At 46.8% G+C, this 17,595-nt stretch overlaps 2 protein-coding genes across 2 annotated transcripts; one reads left to right on the top strand and one right to left on the bottom strand.

Moving 5' to 3' along the window:
- Nucleotides 1-3,153: 3,153 nt before the first annotated feature.
- Nucleotides 3,154-4,681, bottom strand: ACTL7A (actin like 7A). Its single transcript, XM_006180785.3, has one exon. It carries the CDS (start codon nt 4,605-4,607, stop codon nt 3,285-3,287), a length of 1,323 nt encoding a protein of 440 aa, XP_006180847.2. The 5' UTR covers nt 4,608-4,681; the 3' UTR covers nt 3,154-3,284.
- Nucleotides 4,682-5,154: 473 nt separating this feature from the next.
- On the top strand, nt 5,155-17,147 carry ACTL7B (actin like 7B). The gene has a single exon (XM_032478139.1). It carries the CDS (start codon nt 7,680-7,682, stop codon nt 9,057-9,059), a length of 1,380 nt encoding a protein of 459 aa, XP_032334030.1. The 5' UTR covers nt 5,155-7,679; the 3' UTR covers nt 9,060-17,147.
- The last annotated feature ends 448 nt before the right edge of the window (nt 17,148-17,595 follow it).

Raw genomic sequence — 17,595 nt, 5'->3', positions numbered from 1 at the left:
CTAGACATCGAGAAGAAACTTGGAGAGGACTGTCTCTACAAAGTGCATTTTAAATTTACATTTTTTAAAATACCTGAGGCAGGAGCTAATGTTTTTATTATGTCGTTATGAGTATATATCTTGGTGTAATTTCTTATTATTGCCACATATTTTAAAGTAAGTTTATTTTTCACATATACACACATTTATGTGTGTCTGTACACACACATGCATACGTCTGAGGGATTTTACATGGCCATAACTGAAAAGGGTACTTTTAAAAATAATTGAAACTGAAAACTCTGAGTAATTTAAGGTGACAACAAGTTTGGGAAGCAAAATTAGCTTTTTTTCCTCCTCCTGTGCTGGCCCATAATCTTCTTTACTTCACTAGAAGCACCCCTGCACAGGCCTTTGCAAGCCTTTGATTGCCCTTTTTTGTTTGTCTAATTTATTAGTAACTGTGGTGAAGATGAGTATCTTAGAAGCTAAGTAACGATAAATATGTAAGATCTGTAGACAAGCCAGAGGTAATATGACGTTTGGCAACACTGAAAGCCTGCTCTTGACTCCTGTGTCCTCTCTGCTCCCTTAGCCCTTCCCTGTGCTTCATGCCTACAGTAGGTTGCTCCACCATTACTCTTACTGGTTCTGAAGTCCCAGCAACTTCAAGACCAACAGATGTCCTTCTGGTATACGGAAAGAACAAGGTCATGGGTTCACCCATCTTAGTGTCCTTGGACAAGATCTTGTAATCTCACTAAATCTTGCTTTTCTCCAACCTTGTGTGCCACTGGACTAAGCTGGGTTTCTCAGCCTTGGCACTGTTGATATTTTGGGTTATATCATTCTTTGTTCTAAGGGGGTGTCCTGTGTCCTGTAGGATGTTTAGCAATATCCATGGCTTCTACCCACTAGATGCCAGTACTACATACCCCCTACTCCTGTAGGTACCAGAAATATCTTTAGACATTGCCAAATGTCCCCTGGGGGCCAAAGTTGTCCCCAGTTGAGAACTACTGGGCTAAGATGACTTCCAAAGGCTTACTAGAAACTATTCATCTTTTTTTTTTTTAAAAAAACGTATGAGGATGATTCTTTTTTTTCTGCAAGGGCAATTTATATAGATCAAGTGAGATAATTCATAAAAGTACTTTGAAGGAGATTACATAGTTGTTCAGCCTTATATTGGTGTTTTTCACTTTATTTTTTTATTTTTTATTCTCCATTTTTAATGGAGGTACTGGTGATTGAACCCAGGACCTTGTGCATGCTAAGCATGCACTCTACCACTGAGCTTTACCCACCCCCCTGGTGTTTTTCATTTTAAAATGCAGTATAACATTTAGTCCTAGGATGGCCTGGAGACTCCCGTTCTCCAGAACCACCTCCCATGCCTCCCCTTCATCAAGACCCACACCTTTTGGGGAATTCTTGACTTGGGGTTCATAGGCCCTTAAGGAATCTGAAGATAGTATATTTCTGTAATCCTACGTATTTTATTTTATGTATTTAAAACTATTATCCTGAGGAGGGGGTCCCATAGGCTTTACCTCCCTGCCAAAGAGGTCCAAAGCTTAAGAATGAACTAAACTTCAACCTGCCCATCAGAGACTGTTCATAGAGTGCTGACAGTAGAGTGGTTTGGGCAGAAACTGAGGTGAACAAGACATACCTCTTTCAAACTAGTGTGCCCAACTCCTAGCTGACCCTGATCCCCTAGGGTGGGATGGGGATGCCTTTACCTCCCTGCTCCACCGTGCTGGTGCCAGCCTGCTGTGCTTACTCACCAGGCCCGGATTCAGAGTCAGACACTGAGGTCTTTCAGGGCTGTCTAGGCAAACCTGGAGGGTACAAGGGTGGCTCTGTAGGGCTTCTCCCTTGGGATGGTAGGGTTGCCATAGCAATCCTGTGCTTCAGCATGCCTTTGGGTGTACATGTGGCTCAGGATCATAGTAGGACATTTGGGCCCCTGTATAAGAGGTAGGAGTCTACAAGATAAAACTAGCTAACAACTCTTGTGATCACCTCCTGGAGGCTACACACTGGTATTCAGATGTTTATCTCTGGTTTTTTTACGTCAGCTGTGTGAGGTAGGCATTTGAATTCAGCTTTATAGGTGAGTAGGCTTGGGTCACACAGCTATTTGGTAGCAAAACAGTTTCAAATCAGAGTCCAAAGCCCATGTTCTTTTCACTATTTTATGCTGCCTGCCAGTGTTGGAGACAGGACAGAGAATGTATTGGGGACTGTTATAAAAAATCAGGGTTCCAATTAAAACTTCCCTGCAGGAATACGCAGAACATGCTGGGCCCTGGAAGGGCTTCCCTGGCCATGAGGGTTTTTATATTTCTTTGGTTCCTCAGTTGGGTTAGAATGACCAGCATGGGCAGCCCCCCAACAAACCCACACCATCCGCCCAGAACCGGCAGCTTTTATCCTGAGCCACTCCAAACTCCAATTGTATACCCTGCAGGTTGATAGAGAATCCAGTCTGGTTGGAGATGAGCAGCTGATGCTTAAAGTGTCTGGAGAATGGCCGTGGGTTGCATCTTCATGACCTTAGTGCTGATAACCCAAGATAAGTCTTCCCCTTTTTTTAAAAGGGAAAATCTATATAGCACCTATTCTCTAAAGAGTTTTCCCCTTAAGACACGCATATCTTGCTCATAATACACCAGGTTTCAGCAGCCAGTCATCATGATGGCTTGGTAAGAACTGGTACTGAGACATAAGTGACTATTGGAACTAAAAGAAAGTACGGTTAAAGGAGGGGTCAGACATCTTCGTCAGTTCTTTCTAAGCCTTCAGAGTTGCTGCTTCGTGGGACACTGAACCCTTACAGTATACTTCCTGTTGGTGTTTATTGAGAGCAATCTTCTTACATGCCGCAACATTTTACTCTAGCTGATCTGTCTTTATCACACTCCTTTCAAGCAGAGTGTAATAATACCATAATTCCTAACATGGGCAATAAGGGACAGAATAATTTTAGAGGTAGTTTCTCCCCCGAAAACTTAAGCAGTCAACATGTAATGCAAGTTTTCTTGGTCCATAGTCATTATTCCTGTCCTCCTCATCACCCCCACCCCACTGTTTTGGCAAGTGTATATTTTAAGACCGATGCTGCATGTATGAAGTTGTTACTGCGTCAGGAAATAGAGAAACACACTGTGGAGGGAAACATGAGGATCGTTTAATACTGTAGGAGTGAACATGCTGTTTTAGCTCCCTGTGTTTTGGGACGGGTGCTCACCCAGCAAAGCTGATGCATGGCAACCACAGTGACCATGCTTTATTGGAGTTCAGAAGCACCTTCTGTAGAGGAAGAAAGGCCCGTGTTCCTCGTACTCAGAGCGGTGGACCCACAGTGGTTGGAAGCCCTGAAGTGATGCCAGGATGGAGCCACCTGTCCACACTGCCGTATCTCTTTCAGGCAACACGTTTACCTGAGGGGTGTCATTGGGACACATGCTGCTCAGCTCCTTCTGCAGACGGTTGGGGAAGCCGCTGAGCATAGTTGTCCCCCCGCAGAGCAGGATGTTCCCCATGAGGTCCCGTTTGAGGGCAACGTCACACTTGTTCAGGCAGGACACTGTCTGGGTGTGGAGGCCCAGCTGCATGGACTTGATCAGAGAAGGCTTGAAGAACATCTCTGAGCAGAGGAACCTTTCCTGGCATAGGTATATCTGCTGCCCATCCGGCAGGGTGTACTGGATCGCATGCTCAGTAGTTGGGACTTTCTTCTCTTCAATGGGGTCCAGGGCCACGAAGCAGCATTTCTTCTTGATGTCCTCCACAATGCCCAGCTGGTCCTCAGTGAAGCATTTCCCTGAGTTGTTCATCAGGGCCATCAAGTAGGCTGTCAGGTCAGAACCTGCATAGTCCAGCCGTCCGGTGATGCTGGGCAAAGGATAACCCTCGTAGATGGGGACTACATAGGACACACCATGGCCGACCTCCACGACGAGGCCGGAGGTCCTTCCGTAGGAGTACATGGACAGGCGGGACTGGTAGGCGATGTGCATCGCGGGAGTTCTGAAGGTTTCAAACAGCATTTCAGCATACTTCTCCCTGTTGGTGTGTGGGCTCAGGGGTGGGTCTGAAACCAAGACCGCGTGCTCCTCAGGGGCAATCTGCATCTCTTGATGGAAGAGATAGTCCCAGATATCCTGCACTGAATCCCAGTCCACGATGATGCCATGTCGCAGAGGATTAATTAACTTGAGACGAACATCTGGGCTGACAAGCTCATGCCCCACGAATGTCTCCTTGCGATTGTCCCCAGTTTTGGCGGTCTCCATGTAGGGCTTGCCCACTGTGGATGAGATCCTGTGGGTGGGCTTTGGCAGCCCAGCAAAGCCACACTTACAGTAGCCAGTGCCAAGGTCCACGACCACTGCTTTGGTCACTGCTAACTTGGGCATCTCCTTGACCCCTGTTGATGTAGTAGGTTCTTCTGGCTCCGAACGGTTATGGCGAACCCACACCGCCCGTTTTGCTGGGCCTTCCTTTAAGGAGGCAGTCTGGAGGACCTGTGTCTGCAGGGAGTACTGTTCACCTACTTTCTTAGAAGGCCCATCGCCTATGATTGCTGTCTGTGGAGCCCACACGCTCTCGAGAGCCATCTTGCTCTCAGAAAGTTCCTCAATTCCACCAGCTTCAAGGCCTGAAAGGCTTAAATCAGAGGGCAACTGGAGAATTTCTCCAATGATGACATCACTGATTATGACATAATCCAGTGACCCAGGGCTTTCTGGATACCTGGAACCTTTGTCCTGTGTTAAGGTAGATTCGGGATAGTGTTTTTGAGATGACTTACTTTTTTTTTAATTGAAGTATAGTCAGATTACAATGTTGTGTCAATTTCTGGTGTGCAGCACAATGCTTCAGTCATACATACACATACATATATTTGTTTTCATTCTTTTTCATTATAGGTCACTATAGGATACTGAATATAGTTCCCTGTGCTATATACAGTATAAACTTGTTTATTTTGTATATAGTAGTTAGTATTTGGAAATCTCAAACTCCCAGTTTATCCCTTCCCACTCCCTTTCCCCTCCAGTAACCATGTTTGTTTTCTATGTCTGTGAGTCTGTTTCTCTTTTGTAAATAAATTCATTTCATTTTTTAGGATTCCACATATAGGTGATATCATGTGGTATTTTTCTCTTTCTTGCTGACTTCACTTAGTATGACGATCTCCAGGTCCATCCATGTTGCTGCCAAGTGGCATTATTTTATTTGCGGGTGACTTACTTTTTTTTATAAATTTTGTAATAACCTGGTTTATCCAATCAGTCGCTATTTATTGAGTGCTTGCTATGTGCAAGGCAGGCAGCAGTGAAAAAAAAAAACGACAAAAATCTCTGCCCTTGTATAGTTAATGTTCTAGTCAGTGGAGCTTGGGGAGAGACAAAATAACCAAAATAAATATGTGTTAGGAGATCTTAAGGACAAAAGAGAAAAGCAAAGCAGGGAAGGGGAGAGTGGCCGTGTTAATGCGCTTGGGCAGAGCTCCCTGAGAAGGTGACACTTGAGATAAGGGAGAGTGCCACGTGTGTATCGGGGAGCAGCAGGTGCAGATGACTATGGGTTAGATCAGGGGTCTGCAAACTCAGGCCTGCGGCCTGTTTTATACTACAGTTTTATTGGAACACAGCCACGCTCGTTCACTCACACATTGTGGCTGCTTTTGTGCTACAACCGCAGAGTTGAGTCATTGCAATAAATACTGTATGGCTTGCAAAGCTGGAAATGAGTATTGATTTTCTGGCTCTTTACAGGAAAAGTTTGCCGACCTCTGGGCTAGAGGATCCCAAGAGCAGTGTGGCTGCAGTGGAGAGAGCAAGCGACAGTCCGTGAGATGGGAGGAGCGAGGGAGGGAGTGCGCACCTCATGGGCCCTGGCTGGGACTGTGGCTCTGACTCGCTGTGAGGTCAGACAGTACTAGAGAGCCTTGAGCAGAGAGTTGACACCATCTGATTTAGGTATTAGCAGGACCGATTACTGCTATGGTGACCGATTACTGCTATGGTGACCGATTACTGCCAAGCACTTCTATCCCATTTATTCTTTAGGGCAACCTGCAGAGGAATAATTTTGGACACACATTTGTGCACATACTCCTCCTTCATCCAGGTCATTGGGGTTGACAATGAAATTAGACCTTAAATTCCCACTGATGAGAGCATTCAGGTTCTCAGGTGCATAGCTCACCCAAGAATATCCAGCCAACCGTGCCTATCCATGTCACCAATCCCTCAACTACTTGTGCTCTTCTTAATTCTCCCAGAAAACTTCCTCAGCCCTGGTTGTTTCTCTTCCCCTATTTCTCCTGTTTCTTTATGAACCACCAAAGCCCATATCTGCCCTTTTTTTTTTGAGGGGGGCCAGTTTGGCGTGGAGGACCCTATGGGAACCTGATGAATTTGATTGTTCTGGATGACAGGCCATCTTTCTTTGCTTGGGCAGAGGAAAGGGATTCATCCTTCCCTCTCCCTCACTCTCCACATCTATTCTAATCATCTGATGTAAATAAATGTAATGCTTGAGGCTAGAGACGTCACGAAGGCGTATGAGAAAGGACCTCAAATGCCAGAATAAGAGCTTGGATTGAATTGAGGATAGTTGAGAACCAACCAATTAAACTCTACTATCTATATTTCTTAAGAAGCCGTCCCTTCCTCTCTTCCACATCACACCCCTAGCTTAGGCCATCTTCAAGTCTTACAAGAATTTCTTCAGTGTCCTCCTTTCAGGTCTCAGAGTCTTGTCTCTCTGTATTATAGCTAAACACAAATCTTTGTTAAGATTTGGGCCTAGAAGCCAAATCTGATCACTCCCCTGCTTAAAGGCTTCATTGGTTCCCCAACTGTCGTCAGTTTATTCCAAGCTCTTACCTGTAGCATTTGAGGCCCTCCCTTCTTGGCTTCATGACCTCTCTAGCCTCATCTGTTTTTCCAAACACCTTAACTACTGGAAGCTCCCCCCCCCAACCCCGTGCGTCCCTCTGAGCCTTTGCTCGGGCTGTGCTCCCTGCTTAGGATGCCTTTCCCTCGTCTCAGCTACTTGACAAATACGCGTGGATCTTTCTGTACTCCATTTGGGCTTCGTGTCTGTGGAGAACCTTCAGACTCCCTCCCACCTTTGTGCAGTTCTGTTCTCCCAGTAGACATCCACCTGAAAATTCTGCATCCATTTGTCTTCTTCCCAACTAGACTGGGCACTGCTTGTGGCCAGGTTTCTGTTGTTAGGGCCCTCACACTCTTTAAGGCGCATTGGAGTTAGATGAACTTGGGTTAAAGTACAAACACTCCGAGAGCTGTTTGTTTTGGGGCAACTCATTTGCATTCTGAGCCTTGATTTCCTCAGTTCTGCCTACCTCCCAGGATTCTGAAGTACCATGTGGGGTGCCTGGTACAATGCTTGGCTTACTGTAGGGGCTCAGATATTTATCACCCTCTCAGCCAAGAAGCTGAGGAGGAAAAGGTGTCCAGCTAGTGAATGGGGGGATTAGAAGCGAGGTTGTAAGGGGAGGGAGCAGAAACCTCTGAGACCCAAGTGTGTTTGGATTTCCAAAACTGTGCTGGCCACCTGATCTGTCCTAGAGCAAAGTCGAGTTAGGTGGATGGGGGTGGGGGGGTGTGACAGGCAAGAGCCTGCCAAGACCAAGCCCTCCCTGGGCTGCCAGAATGGACCAGCCCTCAGTGACATCACAATCCCATGGGGTTGCCAAGGCACTGCTGGAGATGGACCCTCTTATTTCTCCCCACGGAGCTCTAGGATGTGGATGTGAGAAAGGGGAGCAAGGCAGGCAGATGGCGACGAGGAACAGCCCTAGCCCCATGCCTATGGGCACGGCTCAGGGTGACCCTGGAGAGGCAGGCCCACTGCCAGGTCCTGCTGCTGGCATCCGGGACACAAGTTCGGCCACTCAGCTGAAGATGAAGCCCAAGAAGGTGCGCAAGATCAAGGCACTCATCATTGACCTGGGCTCCCAGTACTGTAAGTGTGGCTATGCAGGTGAGCCGAGGCCCACCTACTTCATCTCCTCCACTGTGGGCAAGCGCTGCTCCGAGGCAGCTGACGCAGGTGACACTTGCAAGGAGACCTACGTGGGCCACGAGCTGCTCAACATGGAGGCGCCTCTGAAGCTGATTAACCCGCTAAAATACGGCATTGTGGTGGACTGGGACTGTGTCCAGAGCATCTGGGAGTACATCTTCCACACGGCCATGAAGATCCTCCCTGAGGAGCACGCTGTCCTGGTCTCCGACTCCCCGCTCAGCCCCAGCAGCAACCGGGAGAAGTACGCGGAGCTCATGTTCGAGACCTTTGGTATCCCTGCCATGCACGTGACGTCGCAGTCGTTGTTGTCCATCTACTCCTACGGCAAGACCTCTGGGCTGGTGGTGGAGAGTGGGCACGGTGTCTCACACGTGGTGCCAATCTCAGAAGGGGACGTGCTGCCAGGCCTGACGAGTCGTGCCGACTACGCTGGTGGTGACCTCACCAACTACCTGCTGCAGCTGCTCAACCAGGCCGGCCACAAGTTCACGGCCAACCACCTGCACATCATCGAGCACATCAAGAAGAAGTGCTGCTACTCGGCACTCGAGCCCGAGGAGGAGCTTGGCCTGTCCTTGGAGGAGCTGCGTGTGGACTACGAGCTCCCAGATGGCAAGCTCATTACCATCGGCCAGGAACGCTTCCAATGTGCCGAGATGCTCTTCAAGCCCACCCTGGTGGGCAGCAACCAGCCCAGTCTCCCCGCGCTCACAGCCGCTTGCCTGGACCGCTGCCAGGAAGCGGGCTTCAGGGAGGAGATGGCTGCCAACGTGCTGCTGTGTGGCGGCTGCACCATGCTGGATGGCTTCCCGGAGCGCTTCCAGAGGGAGCTGAGCCTCCTCTGCCCCGGGGACAGCCCCACGGTGGCTGCTGCTCCTGAGAGGAAGACCTCCGTGTGGACCGGCGGCTCCATCCTGGCCTCCCTGCAGGCCTTCCAGCAGCTCTGGGTCAGCAAGGAAGAGTTTGAGGAGCGGGGCAGTGCAGCCATCTACAGCAAGTGCTGAGCGGCGGTGTCCTGATGGGCCACTCTATACACATTTACAGAATTTCACATAAAATTTTAAGGTGCGATGGCTCCTGTCTAGTCTGGATTTCTTGCTGTAGACTGATAGCAGAAGTGGTGGGGAGTTGGGCTTAGATCAGCACCTTGTGCTCTTCAAGGTCAGGAACAGCAGGGAGGTGAGGAGGCTCACTGGCTCCTCTCACGGGGGTGATGTCATTGTAGAGCCCAGAGTAGCCTCCTGTTCCAGTAGCTCTTTGGGGTTCAAAACCCAATCCAACAGACACATTGCTTGCTCACCCATGGACCAAAGGGTAAACAGGCTCAGATTAAAGGACTAGCAAGGCTAAGATTAAGGGGCTAGTGTGGGTCACATAGTTAAATGTAGGTGGGAGGCTCAACTTAATGTCTGATTTCTGTCTCCTGTTTCTGCCCCTGATGGTCTCCTGCCCACAGCCTCATCATTCTTTGACCACCTCACTAACCACCCCTCACAATGCCTGCCCCCTTCAAAGGTACAGCCATGAATGTTAGGGGCCATTTCTACCCATCAGTGGCTCTCCTCCTTTAATCCCCTGACAAAATTGTAGCAATTTTTACAGAGCCACAAAGAGCCACTGAATCTGGAGGATGCTGGAGGAAGCGGAAAGTCCTTTAGGTTCTCTCCCTCCTGTAGGGATGGGGAAACTGGGGACCAGGATGGAGGGGGCCATGTCAGTGGTTGAGCCCAGGTCTCCTGGCCTAGGTCATGATTATTTACAGAGGGGTACACATGGTTGCTTTAGTTGAGGCTGCTGAAGCAAAATACCCAGACCAGGTGGCCTATAAACAACACAAATTTATTTCTTACAGTTCTGGAGGCTGGAAGTCCAAGATCAGGGTGCCAGCATGGCCAGGTTCTGGTGAAGGCCCTCTTCCGGGTTGCAAACTGCTGACATTTTCCTGTGTTCTGACACGGTGGAAGGGATGAGGGGTATCTCTGGGGCCTCTTTTATAAAGGCAGTGATCCCATCTGTGAGAGCTGTGCACTCCCAAAGATCACCACCCAAAGGTCCCATTACCTTGGGCATTAGGTTCTCAATGGAGGCAGGGGTCAGGGACTACAGGAGGTGGAAGCAAACATTCAATCTAGCAACCATTAAGCACTTGGCAGGCATCTACTACGGGTCAGCCTAGAACTGGAGACTTGAGAGATGACCAGCATGTAGCTGTTCCCTCAGGATCACACGCAGGTAGGGGAGGATCCAGTGGACAGCCACATTGGTCATGAGACAAGGCCTCAGGGTTCCTGGGGGTAGGAACGTGGAGGTGGTGTATTGGAAAGTTGTAAATGGAGAAGAGCTAGGAGTGGAGGCCATTTTGTGGCTTTGGGACTGAGGGAGAAGCTGTCAAGTCTTTTGAGATTTCAGCTGGTGAACGATTGTCTGCCTAGAAGAAGGTCTTTCCTGCCTCTTCTCCTATCCTCACCTCCTAATGGGGCCCATGAGTAGTTGTCTGTGGGATCAGACATTGGTGAGCTGTGTAATCTGATGGACTATCACATATCCCTGAGCCAAAGAGTCCTGATTTGAGGGCATTCTGTGAGCCTGCCTCTGTCCTGGGCCCTGTGTTGGGGGTTGCAGCCTTGGGAAAGAACCAAACATGGTCTTTATCACCTAATGCCTTGCCGTCTAGTCCTTCCTTGTTTCCTAGAATTGGGCTTCTAGCCTGGGGTTTGAGTCCCTCTGGGGCTGGCAGGGCCTTGGTGCTATGCAGGAGCCTGGGTTCTTTGCCACAGAGACAGTTGCAGACTGGAGGCCTGGGGGCTGTTGGTGCCAGTGGGCAAATTTCATTTGGCCAGCACAGTGTATACATTTTTTTCTGGAATGTGAATTCTTTCAGAGGGGTCTACATTCTTATGTTGTCAAAGTTTCTCCCGACCTGATGTCTTCATGTATACTGCTGCTTCAACCTAACTTTTGCTTAATTAGCCAGCATCATTTCTGTTGCTTGCAACCCAAAGACCTTCACTTAATGCTAATACTAAAAGCCTGACGAGATACAGAGAGGGAAATAGAGGAGAAAATTATGTGCCCAGATCACACAGGCCGTAAATTAGTGCTGCAGGTGAATAGTGCCACTTGCTGGTCTTGAAGATCTCTGAAAAACCATGCCTGTGTCTGCCTCCCCACCACTCAGATCTTTTCTTCCTCACTCTCCACATCCTCAGCAGTTTCTCCTGTCTCCACAGTCACAGCTTCTGAGCCCTCATCACCTGGTCATCTCCAAAAGCACGCCCTGTTTGGCAGGTGCTGTGAAGGCATGAATCACTTAATCTCTGACGAATTTACTTAAGCCAACCACAGGCATGAGACGAGATTTAATTTTGGTAGAAAAATATGGGTCAGTGACTTTCAGCTTAAGATGTCTAACCACGTGTGTTTATCTCCTCATCCTCCTAAGCTTCACTAAAGTGATGGTAGAGGAATATAGATGTATGATCCACTGTAAATGAGGATAGTAGGGGCACTGCAGGAAGCTAGAGATTTCTACTTGATTCTGGAAGAAGGGAAGTGGATGCAGGAAGGCTGCAGTCTGAAATGTGCAAAGGGCAACCTACTGTCTTGCAGGATGGAAAAAGTTTTGAGACTTGGAAATGCTAAGTAGGGGAGGAATAGGACTGAAGTGTGTGAGGAAGTACAGGATAGAGGAAGGGATGGCAACTAATGGTCTCTGTCTGAGATCACAGCCCCCTCCCACTCCCCACAGGTAGAGGGGTGAGCAGAATGGCCAGCTTCTAAGTGTATATTTCTTGGGCAGAAAAACTGAAGAATTCTCTCTATGATGACAGTGCTAGTACAGGAAGAGGAGGAGAGGAGTGTTTGAAGAGCAGGTCATGAACCCTACCTGTAGCCCCTGTCCCTCCCCCAAAGCACGAGTCACACTCAGGTCTACCCAGCATTCCCCATGTGCAACCCATAGTTGATGCCTCCATTTCCCCTCATCCCTCAGCCACAGCTCCCAGTTTCTATGTGGGCATCAGGTGTGACCCAGGGCTGACTCCTTCCCTACTCTAGCACCAACCATGGAGCCTGTGACCTAGGCTAAGCCAATCAGAGCAGTCTGTCTGCCTGGCCACAATGATTGACTGGGAGTGAGCGTGTGACCTCAGTTGTCCGTCTGTCCATGTCCCCACCCCACAGAGTGACACACAGGCCTTTTGCTTGGAAGGTTGACTTGAGATTGGGGGGTGGTGCTGCTGTGGCATCGTTTGTCACCAGGAAGGAAGCCACCTTGAAGCTGACCCACCAAGGAGTGTGGAACTCAGAGAATCTCAGAAAGAGCTGGTTGCCCTGTTGACAGAGTGACCTCCTAGTGAAACCATGCCCAGAGGGACCTCTGCCGTCAGACTTTGTTTCCGTGAGCCGATGTGTTCATGCTCATCCCTCTGGTGGAGTGTGTGTGTCTGCTACACGCATTCTGAGAACATTCTAACTGTTTCTATTTCCTTCTCAACCATGGTGTTCCTCCAGAGCAGTTTGCATGGAGGAGGGACCAGGGTTGGAGAGGCCTCTTAGAACTGAAATATTGACTGACAGTTAATTTATTTCCCAACAAAAAAGCTACTACACTTGAAGAAATTTTGTCAAGGTATTAGAGAATGTCAGATAACATACACACTGAAGTGTGGAAACCTGTGTGTCTACTGGCCACTCTCCCATATTCTCCTGTTTGAGTATTTGTCTCTGAGGTTAGACTTCAGCTTCGTAGGGGCAAGAACTTCAACTTCTTCATCCTGGTTTTCTCTGGGCCCAGTGCAGAGTTTGGCACAGGGTGGGCATTTAGTGCATGCCAACTGAAATGACTTACTCCCAGGCTGTGAGATGGAAGTTACAAGTATTTTTCTGCATTTTCCAGATGAGGACTGTGAGGCTGGGGGAGGTTGAGTCTTGTTCAAGTGTCCCAGGCTAGTATACCGAAGTCTTGTGCTATATCAAAGTTTTGTGATTCCAGAATGCCTCTGCCCTGTCTCCTACCTTTCTGCAAATTATCAATCTCTCTTATGAGAAAAAAACACATGTAGGAGGTTGCTTTCAAGTAATGAACAACAAATATGATGTCACATCATAATAATGAAAGTTAAGAATGCCAGTCTTTTAACAACGGAGACGACTCTTCCCTGAGATTTCCATAGACATAAATAAGTGAGTATTAGAGTGACATCTTGTGGTGATGTCCTACTGTTTGGACATGGCAAGAAGCCGGTTGTCCTCACTGCCTGTCTGGGCAGCCTAATCTCTGTCCAAGTGTACTACCAAATTTGCTCCAAGAGTTATCTGCATAAGGTGGCTTTAAGCAGTTAGCTGCTACAATACAAACCATTAATGGTGTTCTATTTGATAAATGTTTTTTGTTTATGATCCTATATTTTCTTGTAATGTAGTGGTTCTTAACCAGTGGGGAAAAGGAGTGTGGGGTCTTGGTTACACTAGAGTTATCTCTTAATGGCTTGTGAGAGCCCATTGTTAACTATTCAGCAATTTTGCAAGTGATTTGTTAAGCCTTGTTAGTAGCTTGAAATTGGCGATGGTAGAAGTTTTACACCCCCTGCAGAAATCAGCTAGTCTTGCAAATCAGGTTTGTTTTTTTTTTTACTCCCAGAGAGTTTGTTTAAAGAGGGGGAGCAAAAAGTCGTGAGAGAAATGGTGAGCAGCAAAATCATCTAGGGAGCTAGTTCCCAGAAGTCAAAAGACAAAGTCAAACCCATGTGGCCCTTTCCCCTGGGAAGGTCTGACACTGTAGATCTGGGGAAACACCTAGGAATGTACAATTGAAAAGTTCCTCAGGTGATTCTAATAGACACCGCAGTGACGAGGCTGCTCAGAAGAGTGCACGGCACACATGCAGCACAGTGTAGATGTTCAGAAATAATGCAGAAGCAGTGGCCTAGAGTGGGACCAGCTGAAGGAGCTGGGTGACGAATGTTGATGAAAAATTAATCAATACACAATCTAAGAAAGAAATGGAAAATTTCATTCGAGCCAACCTGAGGACTATATCTGGGAGAAATAGTCTTTCAGAAGGCTCTGAGGACTGTTCTGCCTATTAGCGGTCAAAGTACAGTTATTTAAGTTTTTGAGACAAAGGGTTATGCATCAGAGTAGCATATTGACAGTTTACATAGTCCAACAAGGTGAGTAGTGAGTCATCGTGTCTCCTTACGGGATTGAGAAAGGAATGTTATTTCCTAAAAGAAACCTTGCTGGTGCCAGGAGGAAATTGCTTTTTTTTCCTTCCGGGGCGGGGAACGAGCAAGCATTCCTCTGAGGGGGTCTAGTTAATGGATAACACAGAGCACACTGCACACTAAAGAGGGGGGGATAGTTACTTAAACAGCAGAGATAATTTTATGTTAGATTTTCCTTGGCCTACCTTAAAAATACTTTTGTTTCATCATGAAGATGTCGCTCTGTAGGGTCAGAACGTCTTTCACCACCTGTCCAAGCTCACTCACCTTCAAGGCACAGCCCGAGTGTCCACTCCTCTGGAAGGCGTTTCTCCCCTTCCGCTTAGCACTGCTGTGGCTTTGCACACCAGCCTTGGCTTTTATCATTTGCCCAACTTGGCAGAAAGGATGGACTGTGACTTTTCCATCTCTGTGTCTTGGCTTGGAGTAGGTGCCCTGGGGAAAGGATGCTGCATGTATTGCTCCGAGGCTCCTTAACTTGTATCTGCTAGTCCTTGATTTTTTGTTCCTTCCTCCCAGAACTCGGCAGGAGCTCTAGGGTTCTCAGCCCTTCGATCCTGGCTGCCTGTCAGAGTCACCTGGGGAGCTTTTAAAAAATGCCAATGCCCAAGTTCAGTCCCAATTAAACCGGAATGTCTGGGGTAGAGTGGAAGCACCAGTATGGTCTCCCAGGCCCCCAGTGATGCTGATGCTGCTCAGCTGAGAACCACTGCTGTCGGGATGCCTCGGGGCCCACCTAGGCTTTCATTTTCACCACCAGAAATGCCATACAGCCTTTCAGGCCACACTCAGTCTAGAAAAGTGTTCTTTTCTTGAGATGGAGCAGGAGAATCTGCCCGTTTTCTGAGCCTTTAGCATTCCAGAGGCCATGGCATGGCTTCTGAAAGGCATTCCACCCCTCCTGGCTTCTGTATTTACATAAATATGTAAAAAGACAATTAGGATCCAGATGAGTCATAGAAGAAGCAGTAGGACTATGCTTAATAAGTTCTGGGAAAGTCAGGCCAGAAAGCAGGGCTTTAAGGATGACCCTTGAGCAACTGCGGAGAGACCGAGAGCCACCTCTGTGGTTTCAGGCAGGAAGTATCCAGCAGAGAAAACCGTGAAGACCAGAACTGAGTCAGTAAGATCCATCATGACTGTGACCCCTGAACCACAACCTTCAGAAGCACTCCTCTCTGTTTTTATGACCAAAAACATATGGGGTTGAACTCTGCCAGGACCCTTTTGCTTTCCCTCCCTAAAACAAAGGCAGCTTGGTACATTTCCATAGCTCTAAGCACCTTCTATCTTCTTGTTACTTGAAAGGACCAGGCCTCTCCTCTGCCTCTCACCAGTGTGTGCATACATGCATGCATGTGTACATACATACAGAGGTACATACACGTACACACAACACAGAGCATGCAGTCTGCTTAGAGGAATTTATTTCTTCGTGAAGGGAGGCATTAAGACAATGGAGGGCAAAGTTCTTGCCTTGGTCTTGTGGTTCTCAAATTTTGATGCTGATTAGAATCACCTGGAAAAATCCTAATGCCGAGGACTTCTGGTTCCACCAAGAGGGATTTTGTAGCCGCTCTACTCATAATTGCCCCAAACTGGACGCAACTGAGATGTCCTTAAATAGGCTAATGGATAAACTGTGGTACATCTGTACAATGGAACATTATTCAGCAATAAAAAATTATTAGTTCATAATAATGTCAGTATTGGTTAATTATAACAAATGTGCCACACTACTGCATGATGTCAATGATGGAAATAATGGAAGACCTGTCTGGGTAGGTGGGGGTGATATGTGGAAACTTTCTACACTATCTGCTCAGTTTTTCTGTTAATCTAAAACTTAAAAAAAATAAAATCTGCTAAACAACCAAAAGGCAATCTATAGATTGGAAGAAAATATTCGCAAGCCATACATCCAGCAAAGGACTAGTATCTGGACTATGTAAAGAATTCTCAAAACTGAACAGTTAAAACCAATCCATTTTTAAAAATGGACAATAAGACATGAACATTTCACTAAAAAGAATATGAAAAATAGCATATGAAAAAATATTCAGCATCACCAGCCATTAGAGAAATAAGTGTAGATTAAAACCACAATGAGAGCTACCATACATCTATCAGAATGGCTTTTGAGGAAAAATGATGACAATACCATAGCTGGTGAGGATGAGAAAGTAGGTCACTCATACATTGCTCGTGGGAGTGTAAAATGACAGAATCTGGAAAACAGTTTGGTAGTTTCTTACAAAATGAAACGTGTAACCACCATGCCACCCAGCAGTTTCTCTCAGACATTTATCCCAGAGAAACTAAAACTTAACTTTGCACAAAAACCCGTATACAAATGTTCATAATAGCTTTATTCGTAATAACCAGGAACTAGAGACAACTCAGATGTCCTTCAGTGGTTAAATCAGCTGGTACATCCATACCAAGGAATACAACTCAGCAATAAAAAGGAATGAACTATTGAAAACATGCAACAACTTGGATGAATCTCCAGGGAATTATGCCAAGTGAAAAAAGTCAATCCCAAAAGGTCACATGCTACATAAATCCATTTATGTAACATTCTTGAAGTCACTAAAGTTATAGAAATGGAGGACAGATTGATGATTACCAGGGGTTAGGGATGGGTAGGGGGAGTTGGATGTGACTATAAAAGAAAAATTCAAGAGATCCTTGTGATAGTGAAACTGTTCTGCATCTTGATGTTTAAGCATTGGTATCATGGTTGTGACATTATTATAGTTTTGCAAGGTGTTACTATTGGGGGAAAATGGGATCTCACATTATTTCTTACAACTGCTTGTGAATCTACCAGTATCTCACAATAAAAGTTTAATTGCAAATGAAGAGCTAGTCTGAGAAAAAAAATTCCTAATGTCCAGGCCACACTTTAGACTGGTTAAATCAAAATCGCTGGGGGTGGGACCAGGTATTCATATTTATTTTTAAGTTTTCTAGGTAGTTCCAACGTGCAGCCAGGTTTAAGAACCTATATTTCAGACACCTGTGTGGAGCAGGGGGCATTAGCGCTTAGGGGTTGTACAGACTAATTCAGACCAGCTGTGTGGTCTTGTGAACGCCATTTAACCTCAGGCTCCGCATTTGTAAGACGGTGAATACCTGTCCTTAAAGTTCCCAGCGCTTTTCTAAGATCAAAGAGAAAAGGTAGGTGAGTGTTTTATAAATTGTAAAGTGCAATATAAATATTCTGATCAGTGTACAATATGTGTTGTATATATGTGCACATTTGTTTTTAAATATGTACGGAATACCTACTACATGCAGAAATCTTCTT

The sequence above is a fragment of the Camelus ferus genome, chromosome 4 (assembly GCF_009834535.1).
Source record: "Camelus ferus isolate YT-003-E chromosome 4, BCGSAC_Cfer_1.0, whole genome shotgun sequence".
Classification (NCBI taxonomy): Eukaryota; Metazoa; Chordata; class Mammalia; order Artiodactyla; family Camelidae; genus Camelus; species Camelus ferus.
The sequence above is the reverse complement of the archived record's forward strand: the minus strand, read 5'-3'. Positions and strand labels throughout refer to the sequence as shown.